Source organism: Excalfactoria chinensis, chromosome 1 (genome assembly GCF_039878825.1).
Source record: "Excalfactoria chinensis isolate bCotChi1 chromosome 1, bCotChi1.hap2, whole genome shotgun sequence".
NCBI classification, from domain to species: Eukaryota; Metazoa; Chordata; class Aves; order Galliformes; family Phasianidae; genus Excalfactoria; species Excalfactoria chinensis.
Window position 1 is genome coordinate 644,911 of NC_092825.1, and position 25,026 is coordinate 669,936.

At 49.2% G+C, this 25,026-nt stretch overlaps 1 protein-coding gene across 2 annotated transcripts in view; it reads left to right on the forward strand.

The window, feature by feature from the left end:
* Positions 1–19,684, forward strand: part of NRF1 (nuclear respiratory factor 1) — a 47,138-nt gene extending 27,454 nt beyond the window's left edge. Inside the window, exons 10-13 of one of the 2 annotated variants that reach the window (XM_072326805.1) lie at positions 909–1,033; positions 10,815–10,871; positions 12,250–12,336; positions 17,914–18,090. In XM_072326805.1, the coding sequence (XP_072182906.1) occupies positions 909–1,033; positions 10,815–10,871; positions 12,250–12,336; positions 17,914–18,077 (433 nt within the window). In that variant the 3' untranslated portion in view covers positions 18,078–18,090. Of the gene's footprint in view, positions 1–908; positions 1,034–10,814; positions 10,872–12,249; positions 12,337–17,913 lie in introns of both variants that reach the window. The other variant, XM_072326804.1, reaches the window with a different exon arrangement.
* The last annotated feature ends 5,342 nt before the right edge of the window (positions 19,685–25,026 follow it).

The window sequence follows — 25,026 nt, forward strand, 5'->3', positions numbered from 1 at the left end:
ATCATAGAATCATTAAGGTTGGAAAAGACAACAAACATCAAGTCCAATTACCACCATGCCTGCTAACCAAGACCCTCATTTCTGGTAATATCAGACATAACAGCTGCCCAACAAGACCAAGGTGGTAGTTTTTTGGACAGGATGTTCTGGAAGCAAGAAGTATATATAAAAATAGGCTTCAAAGGGGATTGGAAAATTCAGACCTGATGGTCCAGATGTGGTCTGTGCTGTCAGAAATGAATGCAGTGCTGACTGCTGGAAGCTGAGAGGGTGTAGGAAGGGAAGGATCGTATATGGATCCTAAATATCTGATACTGGCTGCTCTCACAGCAGGACTGCTGCATTAGAACGGCCTTTGGCGTGACCTCGTTTGTACAAAGAAACTCAAGCACACCATGCTTTAGCTACCAATCACTCATTAAAAAGAATGATTAAACCATGTGACTGGGGGAGAAGCCCTGTATCTTGGCTAAATAGAGAGCTGCTGATGTGTTTCTAGTGGTGGTAAAGTTCCGGGCAAGGTAAAATCAGTAATGAAGGTGGAGCTGTAAAATCTGGAGAGATTCAGTGACAAAAAAAAATGAGTTTTGTGCCCAGAGTCAGGAGGGAGCAGAGCCATGTGAGGGAACGTCCTTGGCTTGTCCAAAAGCTTTTTGTAAAGCCCAGACAAAAGGGATGGATATTCTGGTAGGCAAGCTGTGAAAAAGCCACTGGAAGCAGCTTATTGCCACATATTCCTCCTCAACTGTAGATTTCCCATTCTGAATGACTTCAGCTGGCTGTGATAAGGATCCCTGCTTGCTGTGTTTGTTCCATTGACACGCAGCGCCTGGTGAAAATGGATCCTGCTGGAGCAGTGAGGTTGGTTTGCCTTCCTTCCTAAATCTCCTCTCTCTTCTCCCATGCAGTGAAGCAGCTGCCCACGCCGTAGCCACGCTGGCTGAAGCCACTCTTCAAGGTGGAGGACAGATTGTCCTATCTGGTGAAACCGCAGCAGCAGTGGGAGCACTCACTGGAGTCCAAGATGCCAATGGTAAGGCGACTGGAAAGCTGTTGCTTTGGTTTTGTTTTAATTTTGGTTTTGTTTTCTCTCTTAGCCATACTTTTTCCTCTCTGCTTTTAATATCAAGTTGTCCCTAGTGAAAGAGTTCTGTGGGTTATAACTTAAAAACCTGGAGCTGGATGGTAGTGTTGACCTCTTGTTTGCTCCCCGTACTGCTGGGGCTTTGCTCTCCTCTTCCTTCAAGGCTCTATAAGAGAAGATTGCTCCCTTTCTCTTTGCACAGTGCCCAGAACTTGGTCAACAAATGCTGTAGTAATCTCATCTCCAAAACACTTTGCTGTGGAGTGGCAGCAAATATGACCAAAACTTCGTTACCCCCTCATTTCCTTCATTTCTTGAGGCTTTTTTGCCTGCTTGGTGGCTGCTCTTAAACAAAGAGCTTTGCTGGCAGATGTGTCATCCAGCAGCAGTCAGGTCGCTGCCTTTTGCTTTGTTTTCCATCTCTGCACAGTCCACTGCTTAGTTCTAGGAAATCATGAGTGTCTGTAATGTTTCTTGCTTCTTATCTCAATATCACTTCAGCTAAGCCTGGTGACTTCTATAGTGATCCACTACCAGCTCAGTGTGAATGAAATGGAGATGACTTTGGAACACACTGATGTGTTCTGGTTGGTGATTATCCACCTCCTGTATCTCTCTTTACCCAACTTTCTGAGTTCAGAGTTGAAAACTGTGGGTTATTCTGGTGGAATAGAAGGAGGAGCATCATGAGTTATTTGGTGGAGTAGAAGGAGGAGCACCAAAATAAGGATGAGAAGGGTGAAGTTGACCAGACGATCTTCGAACTCAACTTCCAACTCAAATGATTCTGTAATTGTAAGTTGTAAGGGAACATTGCCTTGAGGGTAGGGTTATTTGGGCTCTAGTTGTCAAACTGTGCAGCCAGGTGGCTCCTTGCTTCGTTGCTTTGCATTCCAAGCAGATGTTTTCCTCCATGAGACCTCAAGTTGGCTCCCGTCATAATCCTCATCATGTGGGGTACGTGCTCACTGTAAAACATCAACATTTAGCTGAAGAAACGGAGGTCAGGGTGTAACTCATGGTGTTTAGTTTGATGCCTCTTGCTGTTCAGTCAGCCAGCCTGAAGAGGGAGCAGAAATGAAGGGAAAACCCATTCCCAGGAGCAGGGAGTGCATTGGATACCGAGAAGGAAGAGTGGAGTTGTGCTGTATTACACTTTGCCATCGATGCAGCACGATGGGCAGAGGTGATGTGTCTATATAGGAAGAATACCCCTGGATGCTCAACCCCAGCAGCTAACCAGATTTGTACAAGCACGTTAGGATCTGCATCCCAACTCCTTTGGTTGGCTTTTAAAACACGTTCAATCCAGGATTCCTCTGGATGCTTCCCCCTAAACTTGAGTCGCTCACCAGCGTTAATACCACTTTAATGCAAGCTGGGTTGGATGCTATTTTTTCGGTTTTTTTTGCCCTTTTTTTTGTTTTATTTATTTATTTTTTTTTCTAACAGCACTGTTGGAAATCAGATGGGATTTAGAATGCATTAAGGGAAGAGGCTGCAGCTTTCCCTGTGCCCGCAGCCCCACTCCCTCCTCCTTCGATCTGCTCTCCTCCCCAGCAGCATTAAGGGGGATGCTCTGTGGGCACAGAGGCCCTGGAAGCGCCGTGCTGGTGGGCTCATCACCTCACCGGCTCATGTATCTATCTCCCTTAGGGATGGAGGAGATGTTGGGTATCTGTTCCTCTGTCTCAAGCTGGGGGTGGAGAGCAGATGCATATCCCGCGGCGCTGAGGGTTTTGCTTCCCCAAAGCTTTGGGTGTGAGGGTGAGCATCATCCTGGGCACCTCCACTTGGCTGTGTGATGCAGTGGGGACCAACAAGGAGATGAGGAGGAGGGATTTGGTTCAATCAGTTGTAGGAAGGAGATGGGGAAGTGACTCCTGGAGCCATGGTGGAATGAACCAGCAAATAGCTCTGCTTGCTGCTGCTGGCAGGGTCTTCATTTGCCAACGTTTTCAATTAATGCATCTCCCTGGGAGTGCTCTCACCTTCCTGTAGGCTCTTTTTAGGGGAATTTTTATCCCTCAACGATGTTTTTCCCCATCTTATCAATAAGGAAACTGAGGCAGTGGTTGGACACGTTTGGTTGCAGTCAGGTAAGGTGTTGCTCCTGATTTTAGCCTCTAGACGTAATTGCTCTCTAATTTGTTTTATTCTATCTTAGTATATCTTTCTCCTTCACCCTCTGGCTCACAATATTAAGTGACCCAAAAGAATGAAACTGACTGAAAAGAGGCAACTTTTGCACGTTCCTGTCTTGGAGTCAGGATGCTGTGAGGGATGACTGCGTTCATTGAGCTGAGGATGTTTGCACTGAAAGCAAAGCATTAAAACAACGTAATATCCAAAACAGGTGAATGGGGCTGCGGCAGAAGCTGCCTGTATATTGGAATCGCTCTGCTGAGAGGGAACTGTGCACTCTGGGTGCTTTCAGGGTGTGCTGGGGAAGGAAACCTGATCGGCCCTGGGAGGAGAGCAGACAGAGCCGTCCCCATACTGCAGCCTTTTGTTCAGGATCGATCCGAGCTGAGGTCTGAAAGCTGCTTTGGCTGCGGCATTCCTGATGTCATGCTTCAATATTGATGAAGCTCTGCCCACGTGGGGCTGTGACACCCCATAAATATAACACCAAGCAGAATCCCTGCCCCAAAGAAGTCAGTGGAACAGCTTCAGTGCATGGGGTTGACTCTGTTTTGGTGCCATGTACTCTTTTTTTGGGCACTCTGAGATGAGAGAAGTGTTGTGCTCCAAGCTTCTTTCTCCTGTTCACCCCAAAATTCACCCCCATTTCTCCATAGGGAGATGTGCTCGTGTTAGGGGTGAGCCAGGATTATCGTGTTGTGATGAAAGCACGCAGGGAGAGCATTAGGGCTGTGACATCAGCAGTGGGGATTAGCAAGCTCCAAGCAGAAGGAGGGCGTCAGGGCAGGAGCATACCTTGCAATTAGCGTGGGATAAACGATCCCATAGCAGCATTTAGGGTGACAGGACCTTGCTGCACCGAGCTGGTGATTCCTGCAGCACGTTCAATAGCTGGAAGGCTGCTGGCAGCAGTGGGTGCCAGGTGCAAAGCTGTCCCCACCCTCAGCTGAGGGGCAGATGGGAGATGGGAAACCCTCTGCAAAGGGCCCTCTGGGTTAGGTGGTTCAGGAAAGCAGAGGAAGATGCATGGGGTATAGCCAAGCACTGCATGTTCTTGTTTGGGATATCCTTGCTTTAGGATGCCTGGGGATAGGGAGGTGCAGCACACTGACCCTTTTTGTGTGAGAAAAAGGATGGGCAGAGGCTCAGAGACTGATCTGCTGCAAATGTCAGTCTCCTTTGAATCAATAATAAACAAATTTTCCTGCTAGATTTTCTCCTTTTCAAGGAAAGTGGATCCAAATGAGCAATAATGTTGGCAAAGTGCTCCTGAATGGACTTGAAGGAGAGGGCTGAGCTCTTTGCAGCACCTTTCTGGTGAGAGCAGGTGTATATTTCCTAATGAATTTAACCACAGTCTGAAGGAGAAAGGAGGAAGCACAGTTTTGCAGATGGCAGCCAGCAGAGGAATGGTGGCACTGGGAGCTGGATGGGTGAATTCCTGAACAGAGATAAGGAGAAGTGCTTCCCAGAGGACAAATTCCTTTGCACAAACAAATGATGGTCCTAGTTAAATACATTGCCATAAACATCACCTCCAGCAGGTTTATCCTCTGCCAAACCCACACAGCTCTCTGTTTGCTTGGAGCCCCCCCAGATCATTGAGACCCACTGCCTTTGGCACAGCTTAAATGCACCGTGGTGGATCTGCTGCATTCTGCTGCTGTCCTGCGTCTCTCCTGGGCCCTAATCTTTGCCGTGTGACGTGGGGCTTTGCTTGGACATCTCGGCTGATGATTAGGATTTGTCTGCCCACCAACCAGGGATAAAAATAGTGGCTCAGACATCTCCCTCTTGTGCTGTGCTCAGTGCTTCTCCTACCAGCCAGGTTCTCCTACACCAACGTAGGGACCTGGGCTGCTCCCAGCACGTGTTTGATCCTGTTTGTCTGAGTTGGAGGCCACACTGCTGCCTTTGGGGCATCCCTTGGCTTATTGTCACCATGGTCAGGATGTATAATAGTGATCTTTGGGTGCAGTTTGTCTCCTTGAGCAGGGATACTCCTATCGTTTGATCTCTGGGGAGTTGGACTTGATGATCTTCAAGGTCTTTTCCAACCTGAGTAATTCTATGATTCTATGATAAGGTGGGCGCTGGTGAAATGCTTTGGGTCTCCTCTTGGCAAAGAGAGGCGTGCAAACAAAAGCTGTTTTGGGGTTTGTGGGTTCTTTTTGCTGTTGCTTTCTTCATTTCCTCGTCCCTTAGTGGGCAGTATTGGTGGTAAGTGGGCAGTTGGACTTGGATGATCTTGGAGGTCTTTTCCAACAGTAATGACTATGAGTGGGTATGGAGGGGTTGATTTGATGTCTGGACTGGATGTTCTTTTCCATCTGTAATGATTCTGTGATTCCTTTGCACAAATCTTGTGTGAAATCTGATTTTTTTTTTAGCTCCAAATGATATTTGAGCTCATTAAGGAGACACAAGGAAATCTTTGGCTTTACCTGTTGCTGTCCCTAAAAGATATCCCAACTCATTCCCTCTGGGGGAAGCCAACTTTGTTAGAGGCAGAGATCTACTGCCAAGTCCTTTACTATTGGGCAGTGTTGAACATTTCTTTGACCCCCATTGGTTTCAATGAACTCCCATGCTGCCGATGAACCTGACTCCCATCTCCCAGTGCCTCAATGACCTTCCAGCAGCCCCAGCACCTCCCAGCTCCCCTCCCCTGGTGAGTTCTGACATCCATCCCTGCTATCAGCAGTTGGGACTTACAGGCTCCCCAGCTGTCACTGCCCTGCTTTAAGCACAGGCCATTTACCTTCCACGTGTCCTGAATTAGGGGAAATGGACAGGAGGGCTGGGCCTGTTTAAAAATTAAAGCTGATTACAAGGCATTAACATTACATTTAAAGAAATAGGCAGCAGCCCTCCTCTTCGGGCATGGTTGCAATATGTTCCCTTTTGTTCTGGGCTTGGAGAGGAAACAGGGCTGCTATTGACTCTGAGCTGAGCAGGGCTTCTTTAGCTTCTCTTCTCAAATTTACAGCTGTTTGATGCCTTCTGCAGTCTTTAAAGCAGTTCTGCTCTTGCACTTCCTTCCCAGCTTTGTGCTCGTAGCAGAAAGCTGAAACTCTCTCTGCTCCTATTGAATTCTTATTGGGAAATTCAGACTAGATGATGCTGTCCATCCATCTGCCTTCTGAACGTGGCATTTGGATGCTCTTATTTGGGGGATCCCATGCATGTGTTCACCCTAGTGCCAAAATGCAGCCATCCTGGACCAATTGGGAAGAAAACTTTATCCTTTTTTTTTTGTATTTTGGGTTTTTTTTGGTGTTCATTCAAGAGCTGGAGATGCCAATTCTTTGTCAAGTTTTTATCTCAAGGCAACGAGTTTGTATTTGGATGGGAAAGGAAAGGCAAGCAGTAGACTTACCCTGTTTCCCTAAATATCTCTTGAGGCTGGATAGACAAACATTTCCTGCTTGGTTTGCCACTCTTCCCAGTGCAGGACCTGGGATGTAAAGTGCTGGAATGGGCAGTGAAGGAGCTCTGCATTGGGATGGGCTGCACCTCCTCAGCACTGTGCTGCTTTATTTATAGCTCTTGCCCTAAAGGGAAGGGGACGGATGGAGGCAGAACAGCAGCTCTGCGGTGCTGCCTGCTCCTCCTGACCCTTAGCAGATGTCAGTGAGTCATTGTTCCATGCATCCTTCTCCATGCCCAGCCTCAACCAGAGGCTCTGTGGGAAGAGCTGCCCCTGCAGTCTCTGTGCCCACCCCCAAACCCCGACCAGAGGCTCTCTGGGCAGAGCAGGATCTCCATGGGGTTACTGCTGCGTTCTCAAACCAGAGCATGGCACCAGGGAAAGACCACGCGCTGCAATCCCACCTGAGATCCCACCTCTCACCCTTCCTGGAGCAGAGCAAGGCTCACACATTATCCATTGGATATTTTGCATCCTGATCCCAGCTGACCCTGCATGTTGGGATGAGCAGTGGGTGATGATGCAGAGCACCTCGAACGTCTCTCAGTGCAGATTTCAGCTTGCATCCTGCTTGGAGCAGCATTCCCTCATCCCCCATCCACGTAGTGACAGGTGAGCGCATTGCCTGTGGCCACGTTGCCAGTTTTCCCCCTGTAGAAGCCCACTGCTACCCCCACACTATGCATGGGTCTGGGGGAGTGAGTGAGCACAGAGATTACACTGCATCAGGGCAGATGGAGAGGGGCTTCTAATCCCTCCCCCTCCCCCCTGCATCACTGTAATCTGCTGTTTCATGGCAGCAGGGCTCGGTCCTTGCCTTGCTGGCAGGTAGCCCCATGGCTGAGAGGTTAGGGCACCCTTCCCTGCTGGACTTTGGGGTCTGAGTGGATAAATGGAGGCTCGCCTGACTCCAGGGCAGCACTAAGCTCCAGGGTTTAATGTCTGTCAGCGGGCATAGGGTGCAACCTGATCCAAATGGGAAGCTGGCTGACATCCCAGCAAGCTGTCGTAACAGTGCAAGGCATCTTATGAAGTGATGTGGGGGTTTGTGAGCCTCCCCCCACCACTGGGCATCCCACTGCAAGGAGCAGTACCCCATAAGCTATACCACAAAGCTGTGGTTTTCCCAAGCACGGCTCTCCTGAGCACATCAAAGCACGGTTTGTGGGTCTTATGAATTCAATAGGTTTGTGCATTACAGCAAAGTTTCTTCCCTGTTCTATTTCTGAGCATGTCTGAAGGATCGTTTCGTGGCCATATTTATCCTCTCTTGTCGGTTCTGCATAGCAGGGACTTGTTGCAAAGCCTAAAAGCACAGCCCCATCTGTCTCATGCCTCTGGGGCATAGTAAAGAGCCCCATCCTGAGCCGCTCTCTCGCAGCCATGTGCTCATTGCCCACCAGCCCCGCCAGTGGCAGGATGATGGAGATGGAGGGTTTTAATTCACGTCCCCAAGAGGCTGCACTGGAGACCTTCAGACTTCTGTTTTGCCAGATATTTCTGTGTTGTTTTTTTTTTGTCTGAGTGAAACCCATTGCTCGGCTGTGCTGTTCTGTTTTTTTGGGGTTGGAAGGCTGTTTTCTTGCTGCTCCTTTGAGGAAGGATTCATTTATTTCTGCTTTGAGGTGGCGGTGGGGTGGCGTGAAAGCTTGGAAAGGTTGGCTGGCGGCACTTTGGGTGGCATTTCCCAAAGGTTCAATAGCCTGCACAAGAAAGAGGTAAGGCTGTCCCTATAAGGAACCTATAAGGCAGAACCATTCCTCTTTGCCCTCTGAGCAGAAGGGAACGCCATGCTTTCCACCTGCAGTTCCCCTGGGAAGTGAATCGAGGGCGGTGCGTTGTCCCCGGCGGCCCCCGTCTCCCAGTGACCTTCTCAGCTCCCGAAGACAGCTTGGCTTTGCTGTAAAGCAGCTCATGTGACAGCGGTAATCCACAGCTCGTCAACAGCTGGGCAGGAAGATTGCAGGGAATCGCCCTATTTTCCTGCACTGCAGCCCTTTGCCAGAGCAGGATGGTGACTTCTGGGCTCCAGCAGCAGGTTGGAACGTATGTACTTACAGCACTGCAAAGCTTCCCAGGAGCACACGTGCTTCTGAGAGTCAAGGTGAAGCTGCAAAACAAGTTCCAAGACAGGAGAAAAAAAAACAAAACAACACTTTGGTTTGACATGACTTCCTACAGATCTTTTCCAAAGATGGGGTTGAAGTTGTTCCTCCCACCCCTTTGATATCCTTGGGTTGAATTTACTCTCTACTGTGTATAGATTTCTTTCTGTGTTATGTTTTCTGGTGGTTTACATGGGACCCCTCTGTGCTCTGGGGGGAGGACAGCAGTAGACCCACGGCTGTTGGTCTGTGGTTGACTCTTTGCCATGTGCCCAGCAGTCCGCTTGGAGAAGACAGCCTCTAAAAAGGGAGAGAATTTGGCTTAAAGCGAATTGTGGCGTTATTTGTTGCTCACGGATCATAGCAAAGCTTCACTCTTTGTGGTTTTTCCTTCTTGCTGTCAGCAATTTACCTCCATTTCTCCGGGAAGGAGAGATGCTCTGATCAGGTCGGGAGCTTTGTCCCCACATCATCCCTTTTGGTTTCTCCACCAGAAACCACCACCAGTGCCTTTGTGGCGTCGATATGTTGTCCACCAGGACACGGCCTGAGACAATCCCTCATTTCATGTCAGCCCTCAGAAATGGCCATCTGTTCCCACTGCCCTGTGGTAGCTTTGAAGGAGAGCCCTCAGCAGTGAAAGGCTCTCTTCTATTCCCCTGAGCTGCCTCATCTCTTCCCTTCAAAAAGGAAAAAAAGAAAGCTCTGTGCTCCTGAGCATTAGGGGGCTCTAATTGGTGTGTGCGTGATAGGGCTGTTGCATTTAAAAGGTGAACGTGGAGCTAATGGAAGCATTTTTATTGCTGGTGTAAATATAGCGTGCTCGACCCCTTTGAAGTCATAGGGATCAGCAGACAGAGGTGTTCGTATTCAGTTCTGCAGCATTCAGATCCAACCTGCTGGATGCTTCCTATTGCTCTTACCTCAGGTATGTGATCGTATCCTTGGTTAAATCTTCTTGGAGGACTTTTGTATGGTTTTAGTGTAAAAAAAATAAGAGTCTAGGTCTCTTTTTCTAAACAGGAGCTAAGTGTGAAGAGATTTGAAGGCTGCAAATTAATGGTCATGTGTGTGGATTGATGGTTGGACTGGGTGATCTTATTGGTCTTTCCAACCTTAATGAGTCCATGATTGATTCCGTGCAATGAACAAGGATTGGACTTCGCAGGTTCTCCAGTCACCTCCTCCTGCTCTCATTCATTTTGCCTTTCCTGGGAGCTGAGGTCAATGGACAGACCATTGTGCTTGGTTCAACGGGTCCCATCACACCCAGGTTTGCAGCAGGGATGCTTTTGCAGGTCCGTTTTGTCACCAGAACCCATCGTTTTGATCCCGTTCGTTGGCCATGAATGTGCACTCTGTTGCAGCAGTGAGGTTCCTGCTGAACGAGTCAGCAAAGCGCTGGGAAAATGGTTTTTAGCTGAAGCCAGAGCCTATCTGGTTACATATCACCTTACTGCAGAACAATAGCTGCTTTATACTCCCATGTGCTAAATGCTCTGTAGTGTATGCTAATGTCCGTGTTCACGTGTGATCTATGGGGCGGCGTGCTAACTTGGGAAACTCATTTAGATCCCAGCCCCTTGTAGCCCTAAAATCACCCCGAGCTCCTCTTGGAGACCAATGAAGACTCAATGAATCTTCTCACCGTGTGCTCTGGGGACACATAGAAACGCCTCTTTGGCAGCCACTTCTCTTTCATTTCACATCCCTGGTTAGTGGAGAGCATTCTTGGAGGTGGCTGGAGCTTCCCCAGAATGGATTTTCTCCATTCTATGTTTCTTTTTGGACCTCTCTGGTCCAATTAAACCATTCATCTCAACGTTTGCCAACTGCACTACAAATATCTGTGAGTATCTCACTGTGCCTCCCACGTCTGCACATAATATCCTGTGTAGAGTCAAAAATATTCAAGTTAGTGTGCCTAATATTGGAGCATTACTTACACGTGGATAATGAATTAAATGTAGGCTGCAAGTGTTTTCCCTACCCAATGCCCCCCATGACTGTAGCATGTGTTCAGCCTTTTACACTTGCATTTCATTGTCAGGCATCCTAGCAGCAGACTATTCAGGCTACAAGTGGAGCCTAGCAGAGAGTTTATCAGGTGAGTGGCTTTTCCTGCTGGTAGCTGTGGAATATTGGGACCTGGCTATGACTAGCATGGCCAACACAGTTGGTTTTGGTTCCTGACACTGTGTTGTTTCTTATGGGGCGAAAGGGCTTTGTGTCTCTTCTTTTTTTTGTTGTTGTTTTTTCTTTTATTTCAAGGGGAAGACGCTAGGCTTTGGGTATAGGTTGGGGTTGGAGCATTGGGCTGGAGATGCCAATGGGCTGGAGATGCCAATGGGGTGGGTTCATATCCCATACCCCGTCCCGTGGATCATACACAAGCCAACTTCCCTTATAACCGTTACTTAATTAAATAATTAGCGAGGAGGGCCACTTAAACGATGCTCAAACAACCACAGATGGGGGCGCTGGGGGTGTTGTGATCTTTGGATTTGTAAAATTCATCTTTTTAAAGGTCACGGACTCAAGGCAGAGCTAAAGCAGCAGTGGAAAGGGAAGAAAACCCCACAGCCTCGCTTTCGGCACCCATCAGTATTAAGAAACCATGGGCTAAAGGTGGTAGCAGAGACCTAAGTGCAGAAGTAGGTGCAGCACACGGCAGAGGAAGGCAGACATGAGAGAGCGCCCATGGATGCTTTGCTGGTGCAGCCTCTTGGACTCTGGATGTGCCTTTCTTTCTGTATGCAACTGACTTCCCCTTACTGATGATTTTCAAAGACGTTGCCAGAATTTGTTAGAATACGTGCTTCAAAAAAGGAGGAAAAAAAAACAAAAAAAAAAAAAACAACCAAAAAAAAAGGAAGTTTTTCAATTCCGATGACTTCTGAACTGGATTTTAGTCTTTCAGGTTGCAGTAATGCAACATTTGATCACTTTTAGATGATAATTCTCACAGTAGCCTTTAATAAAGCCTTGCAGACAATACAGGATGGAGGCTGTTTTAAGGGTAAGAGTCACTGTCTATATACATTTCAATATCCTGAGTTGGGAAGGACTCATTGAGTCCAACATTTGTCCCACTGGAAGAGCCCGTGTGGGTTTTAAACACGTAGCAGGCGAGTTAGCAAAGCTTTTATGGCAAAACAGAACAGGGATCCCATATGGTGATTGCTACGCTGCCTGCCTCTCCTACCATGAATTTAATGTAGGAAGAACAGGTTTAATTTATCTGTAGATGTTTCCTGTCTGTGGTTTCTGGGAAGCTTCGCACTGGTAGCACACAGGTGACACAGCTCAGCTCTGCTCAAAAGATGCTCCTCTCTTTCAACAGAAACAAAGCTCAGAAGAGGAGTGAATTCCAGGTGGAGCGGCATTAGGGGTTCCTGTACTTTCTCTATTTTTACCTCTGTTTCCTCTCTCTGATTGACCATGATAGACTGCTAATCTTATCAGGTGTGCCCTTCACTCCACAGCAAAGCCAGCTGATCAAGGAAGCTTAGAAGGGTTATTCGTTAAGCTTTCGTCTGTGGAACGTGGTAAAAAAGGCTTCCCCTGCACAGGTAGATGCATGGCATGCTCAGCCTCTTCCTCACGTCTTTCTCACCTCCCTACCAGGTTGCCTTGGTTTTAGCAAGGCTCACTCTGGGGACCCAGTACTGGTGTGTGTAGGAACAGCTTTATTCTTCCCACGTCCTGCTGTCGAGCTCAGAAATCACCACCAAGGGGAGGAGGAGAGGCAGGTCACCTTACGTAGGGCACAAGGGTTGAAGGCATGAGGTTAATCCATTGGGACACCAGGCTGCTGCTTTGCTTTCTTTTCCCAGCATCATTCCTCCCTCACATTTATTCTATTTTTTAAAACGATTTTGATTAAAAAATAAAAAGGGGGGTTGGGGGTGGAAATAGGAGCTATCCATTCCATCAACATGCAGATGGAATGGCAGGGCCAACATTTTTGGATGGAAGACCCAACGTTTCAGGGGAGCAGAATGGGAGTTTTCCACTCCCATCGATGGAATGGATGGGAGTGGAATGGATTCCATCAGTTCCATCAGATGGAATGAAAGACCCAACCTTTCAGGTGAACCACTTCCAGTGTGTTAAAAACAAATGGTCAACTCTTCCTTTAGCTGTGGGTGATTGGTGGGTTGGGAAAGGGCTGCACAGCCTGAGGTGTGTAGGGGTGTGTTGGTGAAGTACCGTTGGTGGAGGAGGTATTGGTCACTGTTCCTCAAAGCCCTCATAGCTGTGTCAGAGAAGGGCACTGAGTTGCCTCCTGGAGCTTTCCTCTTCCCATGGGTGTGCTGGAGCTCCAGAGGGGAGAAATCCATGGGCACAGCTCTGTCCTTGCCTGAGTGTTGCTTAATGGGTTGGGGATGGGATTCTTGTGAATAGGTCATTTTGCATGAAAGTATTACAACTTCAAACATACAACAACAGTAAAAACCCAAAGTGAAAGCAAACAAACCCAACCAACTAACCCAATACAAGGCAAATCAACCACCCAAACCCAACCTAAAAGCCCTGAATCATCTCCAGTGCCCTGGCTCGTCAATTGGCAACTGAGAGTGATGTCTTTTAACTCTTACCTTTGGGATGAGGACCAGGGCTTTGTGTGAGACTGAGTAACCCAGGTACCTCTGCAGAGTAGACTGCCTTCTCCTCTAGAGACAGGACCCGGGAATAAGGGAGATGAAGCTGAAGGTATTCCAACTCTTGGGAAGATGGGACCCTACATGAAGAGAAGAAGTCTTAGCTGCCTCTGAAGGATATCCAGAGATGAAGAATTTGCTGTTTCCCAAGGCACATTGCTTTGGAGCTTCACAAACCTTATGTTTACTAGTTGCCTTTTTTCTCCTTTATTTTCCCTCAATATCCGTGCTATCGTGGATCATTGAATCATTCTATGATTCTGTGCTGCACCTCAAACCCGTATCTTACTCTTTCCTACTCTGGAGCAGATGGTCAGGTTGTTCTCTGCATCACTTTTGTTGGTTTTATAGGCTGTTCTGCGTATGGAAAACAAGTTCTCCCATGTTTGTAGGCTGTGCTGTGTATGGAGGCCAAGGTTTTCCTGGTGCTGTTTCAGTTTCTCTGTGCTGCCATTTTGTTGCTTGGAGATCCTCTAGCAATGGAGTTCCATGCTTAACTTTAGATGCTCACTCTAGTTGTTTTGGAGCAGGATTGTGCTAAGCAGACAGTTTGTACTCATTTCCCCTCTGCTAAGTAGGAAGACTGAAGCCAAAGGTCTGTGGATGAGCTGGAGGTCAACAGGCAAAGAACTAAAATGGAAGTTTTCATTCCTTTCAACACTGTTGGCCTGAGCTCTGTAAGGCTTTCAGAGCTCTGCCATTGGTCAGGTAGATTTGTGAGGCCTCTCGCAGTGTTTAAATGACTCTGCAGTGCTTGGAAACAACAACTTTCAGCATTTATCCCTTTGGTGTTTGAGAGATCAGAGAAAGTTGTGCCAACTTAACACATCCACGTGGCATCTGCTTCATCTCCTCAGTGCTGAGGATGCTTCTGGTGCCAGTAGATCCCCCAGGAGCAGCACTGGGTGCAACTGGCCATGGCTTTTGTCTTCTGCTGATCAGAAGTGGTTGAGATCTTGTCTTTTGGTGAGGTTATGTTGCCTAAGTTTGAAGATAACTTGATGATGTTGGGCTGCCAGGTTCTCCAAGGTGAGAGCTGATGCTTTGCCCCATAAAAGAAATCCAAAGGGCAATTTGTCAGCGCGTTGCATTTCAGTGCTGCGTCAGACTCCATGTCCCAAGTGCTGGAGTTAAACTGTAGTTTCTCACTTTGCCTTTTGCTCCCTCACAACCCCGAGGCTGCTTCCAGAATGCTGCAGGAGATCAGCTCAGTTCGAGTTGATGCTAGCAAGGAAGATGATTCTGCACTTTGTGAAGGAAGAGATGTTTTCCTTTCCCCAGTGCAGGTTCAGCATGGTGGCAACAGTCAAGAATGGGGCTGGTTCTTCTTTCTCAACCATCCAAAACTTCACTCGCGTGCTCTGTTTGAGCTCCAGGCAGAAAATGCTGCATGAGGTCGTGCTGTTCGTGCTCCCCATGGTGCAGAAGGATGCTCCAAAGCATTCATCAGAAGAGCCCGTCTCTGGGAAGATAATATTGGACGTTTAGCTTTGAGTGTTTGAGAGGTGCCCCGAGAACACACGTTCTTCAGTTTCTACCACTCATTCTGCATGTTTGGGTATTGATCTGTGTGGTGGTCCAGCCCATCTGGTTGGCAGTGCCTTCCTTCTGCACTTGGTGTGATCTCAAGGAGGCATAAGAATCAGCAGAAACTGGCTCTGGTGTCCCCATTCCCTGGACACCATCTATCGTGGATGGTCAGTCATCTCAACCTCCTACTCTTCTCCCCCTAAAGCCCTTTGAATGGTGGTTTAATGCAACCTCTTGCAATTTAGGATCAAAACGGTTGTTCTTATGCTGCTTGATCCCCTCTCCACATCAGGTAAGGTGTCTGTATCAGCCACTGCATGATATTTGGCCTCAGAATCCCGTGGCCAGAGCCTAACTCTCCCCCTTCTGCAAATCATAACCTCTTCTCTGCTGAAACAAGTGCAAAATCCTCATCCTGGCAGGCTGCAGGTAAGCAAAAGCATGACCTGGGTGCTATCCAGAGCATCCCGCTGCGGGTAGAGATGCGCATCATCACTTCTGCCAAGTGGTGGTAGGAAATCCCAAATGGGCAGCTCCAGCCCAGCTGTGTCATCTCACTGCTCTGTGATCCATCACCTCTGCTGGCTCCTGTCCACAGGTAGGAGCAGCCCTGGGCTGCTTTGAGCCCAATTCCATCTCTCCATTGGGGCTTTCCCACCCCAGCACGACTCGACTTTTTTGGAAGATATGTATTTTCCAGAGTCTTGTAGGTGTTTTATATATATGTATATATATATATATTTGTAGTTTTATTTTGTCTAATGGATTTCCTGGTTTTAATACAATTGAAAGGGTCTGAAATCCATGCTTTAGATTAACATATGCCAGCTAGATTAGGGCTAATCAGGGCGCAGGTCTGAGCAGATGCAGCACAGGGCCAATCCTAGACCTGATTACAGCATCTCAGTGGTTTTAATCGCCTCTCTCCCAAGGGCGATCATCTCTGCTTTAATACACAGCAGACTTTCCAGCCCTCGCCCTCTCCTCCTTTGGTTTGTCACCACTCCTGCCAGGAAGGCCACTGCGTCAGATGCTGAGACGATTTAGCTTAATGCCATGCAGAAAGGGAGCTGCGCATCGCTGTCTCTCACGGAGACCTCCCCGCTCTTACCCGCAATGTATCCAAGTTGTAGTTAGCCTTGGTCAAACCTTGGCTGTCACAGGCTCGTCTTTCCCAAACAAAACCCTCCTTTGGTTTTCCCATCTTGCCATATTTTGGTAATGCCTGTCTTTTGCAACGGTCCTATTATGGCCGACTTGGGGAGAGACCAGACTTTTAATACTGAGTGCTCAGCGTTGCTGGTGACCCTCATCTTTGATTGGCCATGGGGAGCACAGTCATCTCAAAGAGCTCCATCTCGTCATCATTTTTTGTCATGCCTGTCGTTAACAGTGGCCCTGTTATGGCCAACCCATGTTTAAACACCACAGAGGGATCAGATTTTTAGCACTGGTTTATGGTGACCCTCGTTTTGGGTTGGCTGTGGGGAGTAGACTCATCTTTGGTGAATTCCTTCGGGTCAACAGCCTGAATCACCCGAAAGGCTTAGTTGGGTCATTGGTCTGGAGCAGGGATTTTGAGTGCATCCCAGGCCACATCTCCCACTCTGTGCCAGAACCTGCTTAAACAGAACTGTGCTGAATGTCTCGAGGATCTTATTGGGGGATGTCTTTGAGAGAGCTGAGCACGAGCTCTTGTTTCAATGCTTTGTAGCCTAAATCTCAATTAGAAAGGACCTCAGGAGCTTTGTGCTTCATCATTTGTAGCTGTTGATGTTGTGCCATACATAAAGAAGGTGACTCCTTGTGTGGCTGTGAGCTGCATGAAAGTGTAGATCACCCTTTGGAGATGGGACAGCCCTTTGGCTGAGGCATTGCAAAACGTCCCTATCCATAGAGTGCCACGAGATCCCAAGAGCTGAGCTTGGCCGGGGTCACCCACCTGGGCAGCACGATTAACTCCTAAGCTTTCCTGTCTGTACATCGAGTTATCTGGGGACACCGAGCTGCACTCTGCTGCCTCTTGTTATTAAATGAGTGCCCTTGGCAGGACAGAGTTCAGAAAACTGAACCAAAAGGGATCCTGCTGCCATTCTGGGAAAGCCTGGTCTGATCTCTTTGGATTTTGAGGGCTGTGCCCTCCTGTGCTGCTGGGGAGTCGGGGCTTCAGAGGAAGGTTTTCCTTCTTGCAGTTTTTCTTTCTACCTCTGGGCATCTTCTCATCTGACGGAGTGTGATGGGGTTGATGATGGGGCTTCTCTAACGTGTTTATAAGGGCTCCATTAAGTCTGAATAATTACATGTTTGTGATGGTGTGGGTGTGATGCCATCTGTGTGTCATGGGCTGGGAGACTGTCTTTTACCCTGTCATTTTCTAACTTGAAACCATCATCTTCTCTCCCAGCAACCGTCTTCCTTTTCCCTCTACCCCCCACCATCTTCCTTTGCTCTTACCCACCGTCATCTTTGTTTCCCCTTTCCCACCATCACCTTCTGGAGGTTGGTGGCCTTACCTGTGGCCAGGAGGTTAGGGCTTTGTGATCCTCCAGTTCCCTTCCAACCTGTGCCATTCTATGATTCTGTGATGTTTCTTCATCCCTACCCCCCCCACTGTCTTCCTTTACCCCTACCCAACATCATCTTTATTTCCCCTTACCCACCATCATCTCCTGGAGGTTGGTGGCCGTGTCTGTGGCAGGAGGGTTGGAACTTGATAATCTTTGGGGTTCCTTCCAACCCAAGCCATTCTATGATGATTCTTCCTTTCTCCTGCCCGTCTTCTACTCATTGACTTCTTCGCTCCTTAACTTTCCCCAAGAACCAAAGGACCCTGAAACCTCCAACACGACCCCCAAAACCCTTTGTGGCCCACACCACCGCACCAACCCCCTTCCTTGGCAGAACAACGTTCCGTCATCCCTCTCACCACCCCATTTCTCCTTTGTGTCTCCGCAGGCCTCGTGCAGATCCCCGTCAGCATGTACCAGACCGTGGTCACCAGCTTGGCGCAGGGCAACGGCCCCGTGCAGGTGGCGATGGCGCCGGTCACCACGCGGATAGCAGACAGTGCCGTCACCGTGGACGGGCAGGCAGTGGAAGTGGTAACTTTGGAACAGTGACCGTAACCCACAGCAGGAGGATCATGATGATTTATTTTTCTTTTTTTTTTTTTTCTTTTTTTTTTCTTTTCTTTTCTTTTTTTTTTTTTTTTGCCTCTTTTTCGAATAAATTTTTTTTAACGCCTATCCAGAGATGCAATCAGGTGGCATTTGAGTCTCTCTCCGCTTCGGAAGCAAAAGAGTTTTGTTGATCATTTTTAAGGAACGATAACGAAGGACGTGTGTGTGTGGCTGTGTGTGTGTGTGAAGCGCATCTTTATAGCACCACTGGATCGTGTTGGAGCAAGAAACCCAACACAGATGGGACTCCCTTTCTAAAGAGGCTAGAAAGGAGAAAAAACGCACACGCACACACACTCAAAAATACAACTCCTTGGGCCCCTTTCCTTCCACAATGGATTGGAGCGGGGCAGCGTGGATGCTCCTGCATGGGGCGAATTAGGTTTTGAAGATTTTAACGTGGACTTTTGTATTAAAAAAAAATTAAAAAAAACAAACAAAAAAAAAAACAAAGTGAAGAAAAAAATAATAATGAAGCTCGGGAAAGGCTCCTTTTTGGGATAATGCATTTGTGACTGCGGGGACAGCCCCCGAAGCTGCCGGTCCCGAAGCCCCGTGCGGGCGCGAGGACAGCTCGATGACCGCCGCGCTTGGCTCCCCTGGTGCACACTGGAGACACATTCTTCTTTCTCTGCTCTGGAAACCTGCCATTTCAATTCTTTTGTTGCTGTTGTTTTTTTGTTTTGTTTTGTTTTCATTTTTATTATTATTATTATTATTATTATTTCTTCTTTTGTCAATTTGGAACGGAGCGGAAATGCCTCCGGAGCTGCACCGGGAGGGACGTGGGGACTTGGGGACAATATGACCAGCACATGCCCCAATCCTTTGCCAAAGAGCCACGACCCCACCGCCAACCCCGGACCCTTGGAGACCCCAATTCAACCCTTCTGGGGGACCCCTCTGGAGCCACATGCCAGCTCTGCTTCTTCAGCATCTCCTACAACACATCCCCATTGCTGCCACTCAACTCAACCCAACCCACGTCACCCAACGTCTCCCAAAGGAGGGAACAGCCCATGGGGGCATTTTGGGGACAGATCCTCCAGGACTTTCCAAGGGGACAAAAGCACCCCGGAAGCCCCCCACGGTGCGTGCTGGTTGTGCGTGGTGTATTTAATATATATTTTTTAATTATTATTATTTTCAAGTGGCCATTAACGAAGTTCTCCGCGTCTTTGCTCCGCCTTCCAGGAAGTTTTCAGATTCTTGTATTTACTTGTTTTATAAGGAAAATATCAAATGCTCTTTGTATACACTTCTTCTGTACTTTAAACAAGGGGAGGGAGATATTTCCATAGAAACAGCCCTGGTTTCTCCAGTTTGTTATTATTATTATTATTTTTTTTAATTATTATTTTTTATCGTCGTTGTGAAGATGTTGGTGGCTTTCGAGTCCGTGTTCCATGGGCGGTGCGATGACATTCTTTTACTCCCAGCGGTCCCCTTTGCCCTCCCCTCAAAGAGACAAAACCAGGCAAGTAGCAGAGCATGGACCCCTATTGTTTTCCCAGTGTCTGTTCAATAAATTGTTACAAATGTGTCTACCTATGTTTCTTGCTCCTCTTTTGGGGCATTTTTGAGGGTTTGGGGGTAACTTGCCATCTCCCCCCAGGCATTCAGAAGGGGTCCCTGATGTGGTTTTGGGTTTGGGGGTGGTTTTGGGTTGAAGTGCTTCCTTTGTGGTATTTAAGCTTCATCCTTTGGGTGCTTCCATCAGCACCGCGGTGAGCGGCACCCCAAGAGCAACCGTTGGGGTCAACTCCTCAACCATGCCATGGTGGGATCAAGGCCACCTCATCCCTGCCGTGCCCCCATTATCCCAGTCGTTGTTTGAGCATCCCAAGGAGGAGCCAGACGGCAGCACTGAGGTTCAGCAGCTTTATTTGAGCGTGGGGGGCAGGACCATTGGCTCCAATGTGATCTTGTAGGATCAGAGTTCAGTTCTTGCATCCTGAAGACAAAGAGTGGAGGATGGATGGAAGGACAGGTGGAAGGAAAGGAGGACAAGGCATGGGTAGTGATCCTAAACTCAATCTCAAAGCAACCCAAAGATCCCAGCCCTGCTCTATGGGAAGAGGGTTGGCCCCCTCCAGGCTGGGGTTCCCCAATGGGCTCATGGTGGGGGCTCAGTCTGGCAGACGTTGCCCCCAGCCTTTAATCTGTTCTAATCGGGCTTTAATAAGCAGGTCGGGGCCTCCTGCTGGGGCAGCTCACCCAGCACACGGCACTTTTATTCCCTTCCCAGCCCAGGCTTGGGGAGGGTCCCTGTGTTTTGAGAAGTGCTGAATTTTAGAGGTTCTTTCTCACCCTGGGTGGCTCACACTGTGACCCAGCTGGGTTTGTTGCCTTTAGTTTTAGCCCCGGTGCTGCACTGTGCACAGCAACCCCAAAACACAGGATTGGACCCCAAAAACTCTGCTGTCTCTGGGAAGGGACATATGAATGGGGGTCTCTGTGGTGATGCCCACTAGTGTCTGGGTGCTGGGGGATCCCATATGCCTTCGGGTGATTGCTGGGGGTGGGGGCTGTGGGGGGTGGGTGGGGCTTTTGTTGGGGTGGGGCTTGTTGGAAGGTGGGGCTGGAGAGGATGCTCCACCTCTGATCCCCTGGAGGGAAATGTTAGAGCTCAGCCTTGGGGGGACATGGATGGGCAGGCAGATGGATGGCTTGAATGGGCAAGATGGACAGGGTCAATGGTTTGATGGATGGGTGGATGGATGGATGGATGGATGGGTGGATGGATGGATGGATGGATGGATGGATGGACGGACGGACATATGGACTGATGCAGGGCTCAATAGCTGTTGGGATGGATGGACAGACGGAAGAATTAGTAGATAGACTGACAGTGATAGAGGGACCAATGACTTGATGGATGGACAGACAGATAGACAAAAAGACTTGTAGAGGGTTCAAAGACTGTCTGGATGGACAGACAGATGGACAGACGAATGGACAGATGAACAGATGGAGCAGCGGTTGGAATGATGGATAAATGGCTGGACAGATGTACAGACTGGTAGATGGAGCAATAGCTGGCTGGTTGGTTGGATGGATGGATAGACTGGGGACACACGGATGGATAGGCAGGTAGATGCGTGGCTCAGTGACTGGATAGACAGACAAGACAGGGGGATGGGTGGGTGGGTGTCCATACAGATGGTGGCTGAGTGGATGGATGGATGGTAGGACAGACAGACTGATATGTGGCTGGACAGATGGATGATGGAACTGACCAGCAAACAGACAGACAGACAGACAGACAGAGAACCTGTACCCCCTCCCCACATCCCCACCTGCCCCACTAAGGCAATGTGGACCCCCCATCCATCTCCATGCTTCCTTCAGTTCATCCCTCCCCCGGCACAGTGAGGAGGTTGGGAGCGTGCAGCCTTCACTCTAATCCCACATGATCCAATCTCTGCAGGCTTATGGCCGAAAGCTCCGTAATCACCCGGCGCTGCCCTACATACCCCCGCCAGCCCCCATCCAAACCCAGCCAGGAGCAAGGAACCCCCCTCCCCATCCCAATGTACAAACCCCACCCTGCACCACCCATCCCCAAAATACTGTCATCGTCCCTTCTGCACTTGGGAACAGACAGGGACATATGGCAGCAGGGACACGTGGCAGCATCGCCCATGCCTCAGTTTCCCACCCACCCCATAAGCTGGCACTGGCGAGATGTGGGGCAGGAGCCACCTAATCCACACACGCCCCCTTCCTCCCCCTCCCCATGTCGCAGGGACGGATCAGCACTTAATGCCTGGAGTCAAGTGGGGACACAAGGCCAAGATGCTCCAATGACCGCTTTCCAGCAGGACCCTCCCCTCTATGAGGACATTTCCATGGTTGACCCCCAAACCCTCCAAAAAATTATCACATCTGGAACCCAAACCCACTGGTCTCCATGCCTGGGTGCCTCCTTAAAATACATATTTGGAAAGAGCGAATGGAGCAGGATGCTGTAACAACCCCCTCCCTGTAGCCATGGGTGCTGGGGGGGAGCAGGGTAGATGTGTCCGTGGCTGTTCCCGAGGCTGTAGTTGGCAAGTCTAGAACCACCGGATCCTGCGAGCGCACCAGTGTGAGTTCTACCATTGCCAAAAGCAGCCGGGACGGGAAGAAGGCATTGATGGGCTTGGGAAGCTGCAAAGAGAAACCAAAACCCAACCCCAAAACAAAAATTAAAACCAAAATTAAAAAAAAAAAAAAGAAAAAAAAAAAAAGAAAAAAAAAAAAGGAAAATCTCCCCATTTTGCCCCCCCAGAAAATCCCTCCTGGGACTGAACATCATCCCAAAGCTGCTTCACAGATGCTCCATGTGCTGGAAACCCCATCCCATCATCATTCAGGTGTACATCATACCCCCTAGAATGGACCCCATTGAACTGACTTCTCCCCTCCTTGTATAAGGACTCCAGGGTGACAGCAGCAACATTCTGGGCTTCCATCTCTACAAGGCTTTCCCTGCCCTCACCAACCTAAACCCACCCCAAAGCCATCCATCCATCACTAAATCCATATATCCATCACCAAACCCATCCATCCCAAATCCATCCATCCCAAAGTCCATCCATCCTAAATCCATCCCTCCATCACCAAACCTACCCATCCACTGCCAAATGAATCCATCCATCACAAACCCATTGCCAAATCCACCCATCCATCCCCAGTCCATCAGATCCATCCGTCACCAAATCCATCCGTCATCACCAAGTCTATCCATCCCAAATCCATCCATCCATCCATCACTGAATCCATCCATCCATCTCCAAACCCGTCCTTTGCCAAACCCATCCCTCCATCACCAAATCCATCCATCCATCGGGGCGGTGCAACGGGAAAATGGCAAAGAATAAAGGTGTCCCCTCCCATCCCGTGGTGCTCTCTCCGCCTTCTCCCATATTGGCACTACACATAATTGCTCAAAACACATAAAGCAAAGCAAAAATGTGCTAGTGCCAAAGCGGGCCGGGCGGCGCGGCGGCCCCGTGGGGCTCGCGGGTCTTTCTCTGCTCTGTTTATGGCCCTATGGTAATTCACTGACCGCGGGGTTGCACAGTGAATTCTACCAGTGCCATACACAGAACAGGAGTAGCGAGCTTGCACCCTCCCATTTCCACCTGGTTTTACCCCAAAACTCCTCCCCAATCAGTGCTCCAGGAACGGTGCCGTGAAGTCCCACTGGCTGCAAACACCCTACAAGGATGCAAACAACATCCTAAAAGTTTACAAAGACTCTGTAAGGTTGTGAAGACCCTAAAAGTTTGCAAGGTGCCCTTCAATGTTGCAAAGCGCTCCACAAGGTTACAAAGGCCCTATAAGATTGCAAAGGCCCTACATGGTTGCAAACGGCACTTATAAGCTTGCAAAGCAGCCCACAAAGTTGCAAAGACCCTACAAGGTTGTAAGGCACCCTGAAAGGTTGCAAAGACCCCATAATGTTGCATAGCCCCCCTAAATGGCCCTAAAATGCCCTAAAATTCCTGTAAGCTGTAAGGACGGTTGCAAATACCCTGAAAGGCTGCAAACATCCTAAAAGGTTGCAAAGCATCCCACAGGGTTGCAGTGCACCCTAGAAGGTTGCAAAAAGCCCTGCAAGATGGCGAACGCCGACAAATAGTTGCAAATCCTCCCCCCATCCCCTTCCCCCTCACAGACAGTGGCCAACATCCCTAAAATCACTGCAAATCCCCCCAAAAATGGTTGCACACACCCCCCCCCCCCCACTCCAGATGGCTGCGTCGCTGTCCCTGTGGGGCTGTGCCAAGCAGTGGCGGTGGAGGAGGAGGAGGGCACAAAGTCCCCTTTGTGTCGCTGAGCTGAGAGTTAATGGGGGTGCACCACGTGCCGGCCTTGAATTTTGGGGCGGAAAGAGGTGAATCGGTCATTTTGGTTCACCTTGAGCACAGAGTTGGACAGTAGGGATGGACTTTGGGGACACGGGTCCTCCCCCGGTGGGGACAATCTCTTTGGTGTGACATCGACCACGATAACTTCACCTTCATCCCAACCCCATATCCTGACAACTCGTCCCTATTGGGCATCGTTGACCCCACTGGGCACCGTCATTCCCATTGGAAATCATTGTCTCCCATTAGGCACCACTGTCCCCAATGGGTGCCACCGTCCCTCATTGGGTGCCATAATGCCATGGTGCTGGCAGCCATAGGGGTGCCCCCATTGTCCCCATCCCTGTCCCCATCCCCATCCCTCCGCCCCGGCCCCCCCCAGCTCTGCAGAGCGATGACGTTGGGCGATGCCGCATTGCGGATGTGCAGAGCTCACCCTCCCCTGGGCCCCCCCCACAGCCCCGCTCCCCACAGCGCCCTCCAAGGGCTCTGCCTTAAGGCCCCAAATCTTTGCTATGGGGACATTGGGATCCTACGGTCCCTAAGACACATTTAGGGTGGATTCTACCCTCAGAAAAATTCTTCCCGAGCCCAAAATGGTGATGGCACCAAATGGTGTCCAGCCAAGGCTGTCACCCTATGGGAACGAGGGCTGAAATGATCAGGGGGTGTCATGGTCCTCAGTGGGGTGGGGGGGAGAGAAAATGACCCCATCTGTGGGGCTGTGGGACCCCACTCCGTGAGTATGGGCAGTGTGGGGATGGGGGAGTCCGGGTGGGGATGGGGATAGGGATGGGAATGGAGATGGAGGTGAGGACAGAAAGAGAATAGGGATGGAGACGGATATGGGGATGGATATAGGGATGTGGATGGGATGGGGATAGAGAATAGGGATGGGGATGGAGCGGAGTTGAGGACAGAAAGGGAACAGAGATGAAGACGGATATGGGTATGGAAATGGAGGTAATGGCGATAAGGATGGGAATGAAGATGATGCAAATGGAAACAGAGAGAAAATGGGGTGGGGATGG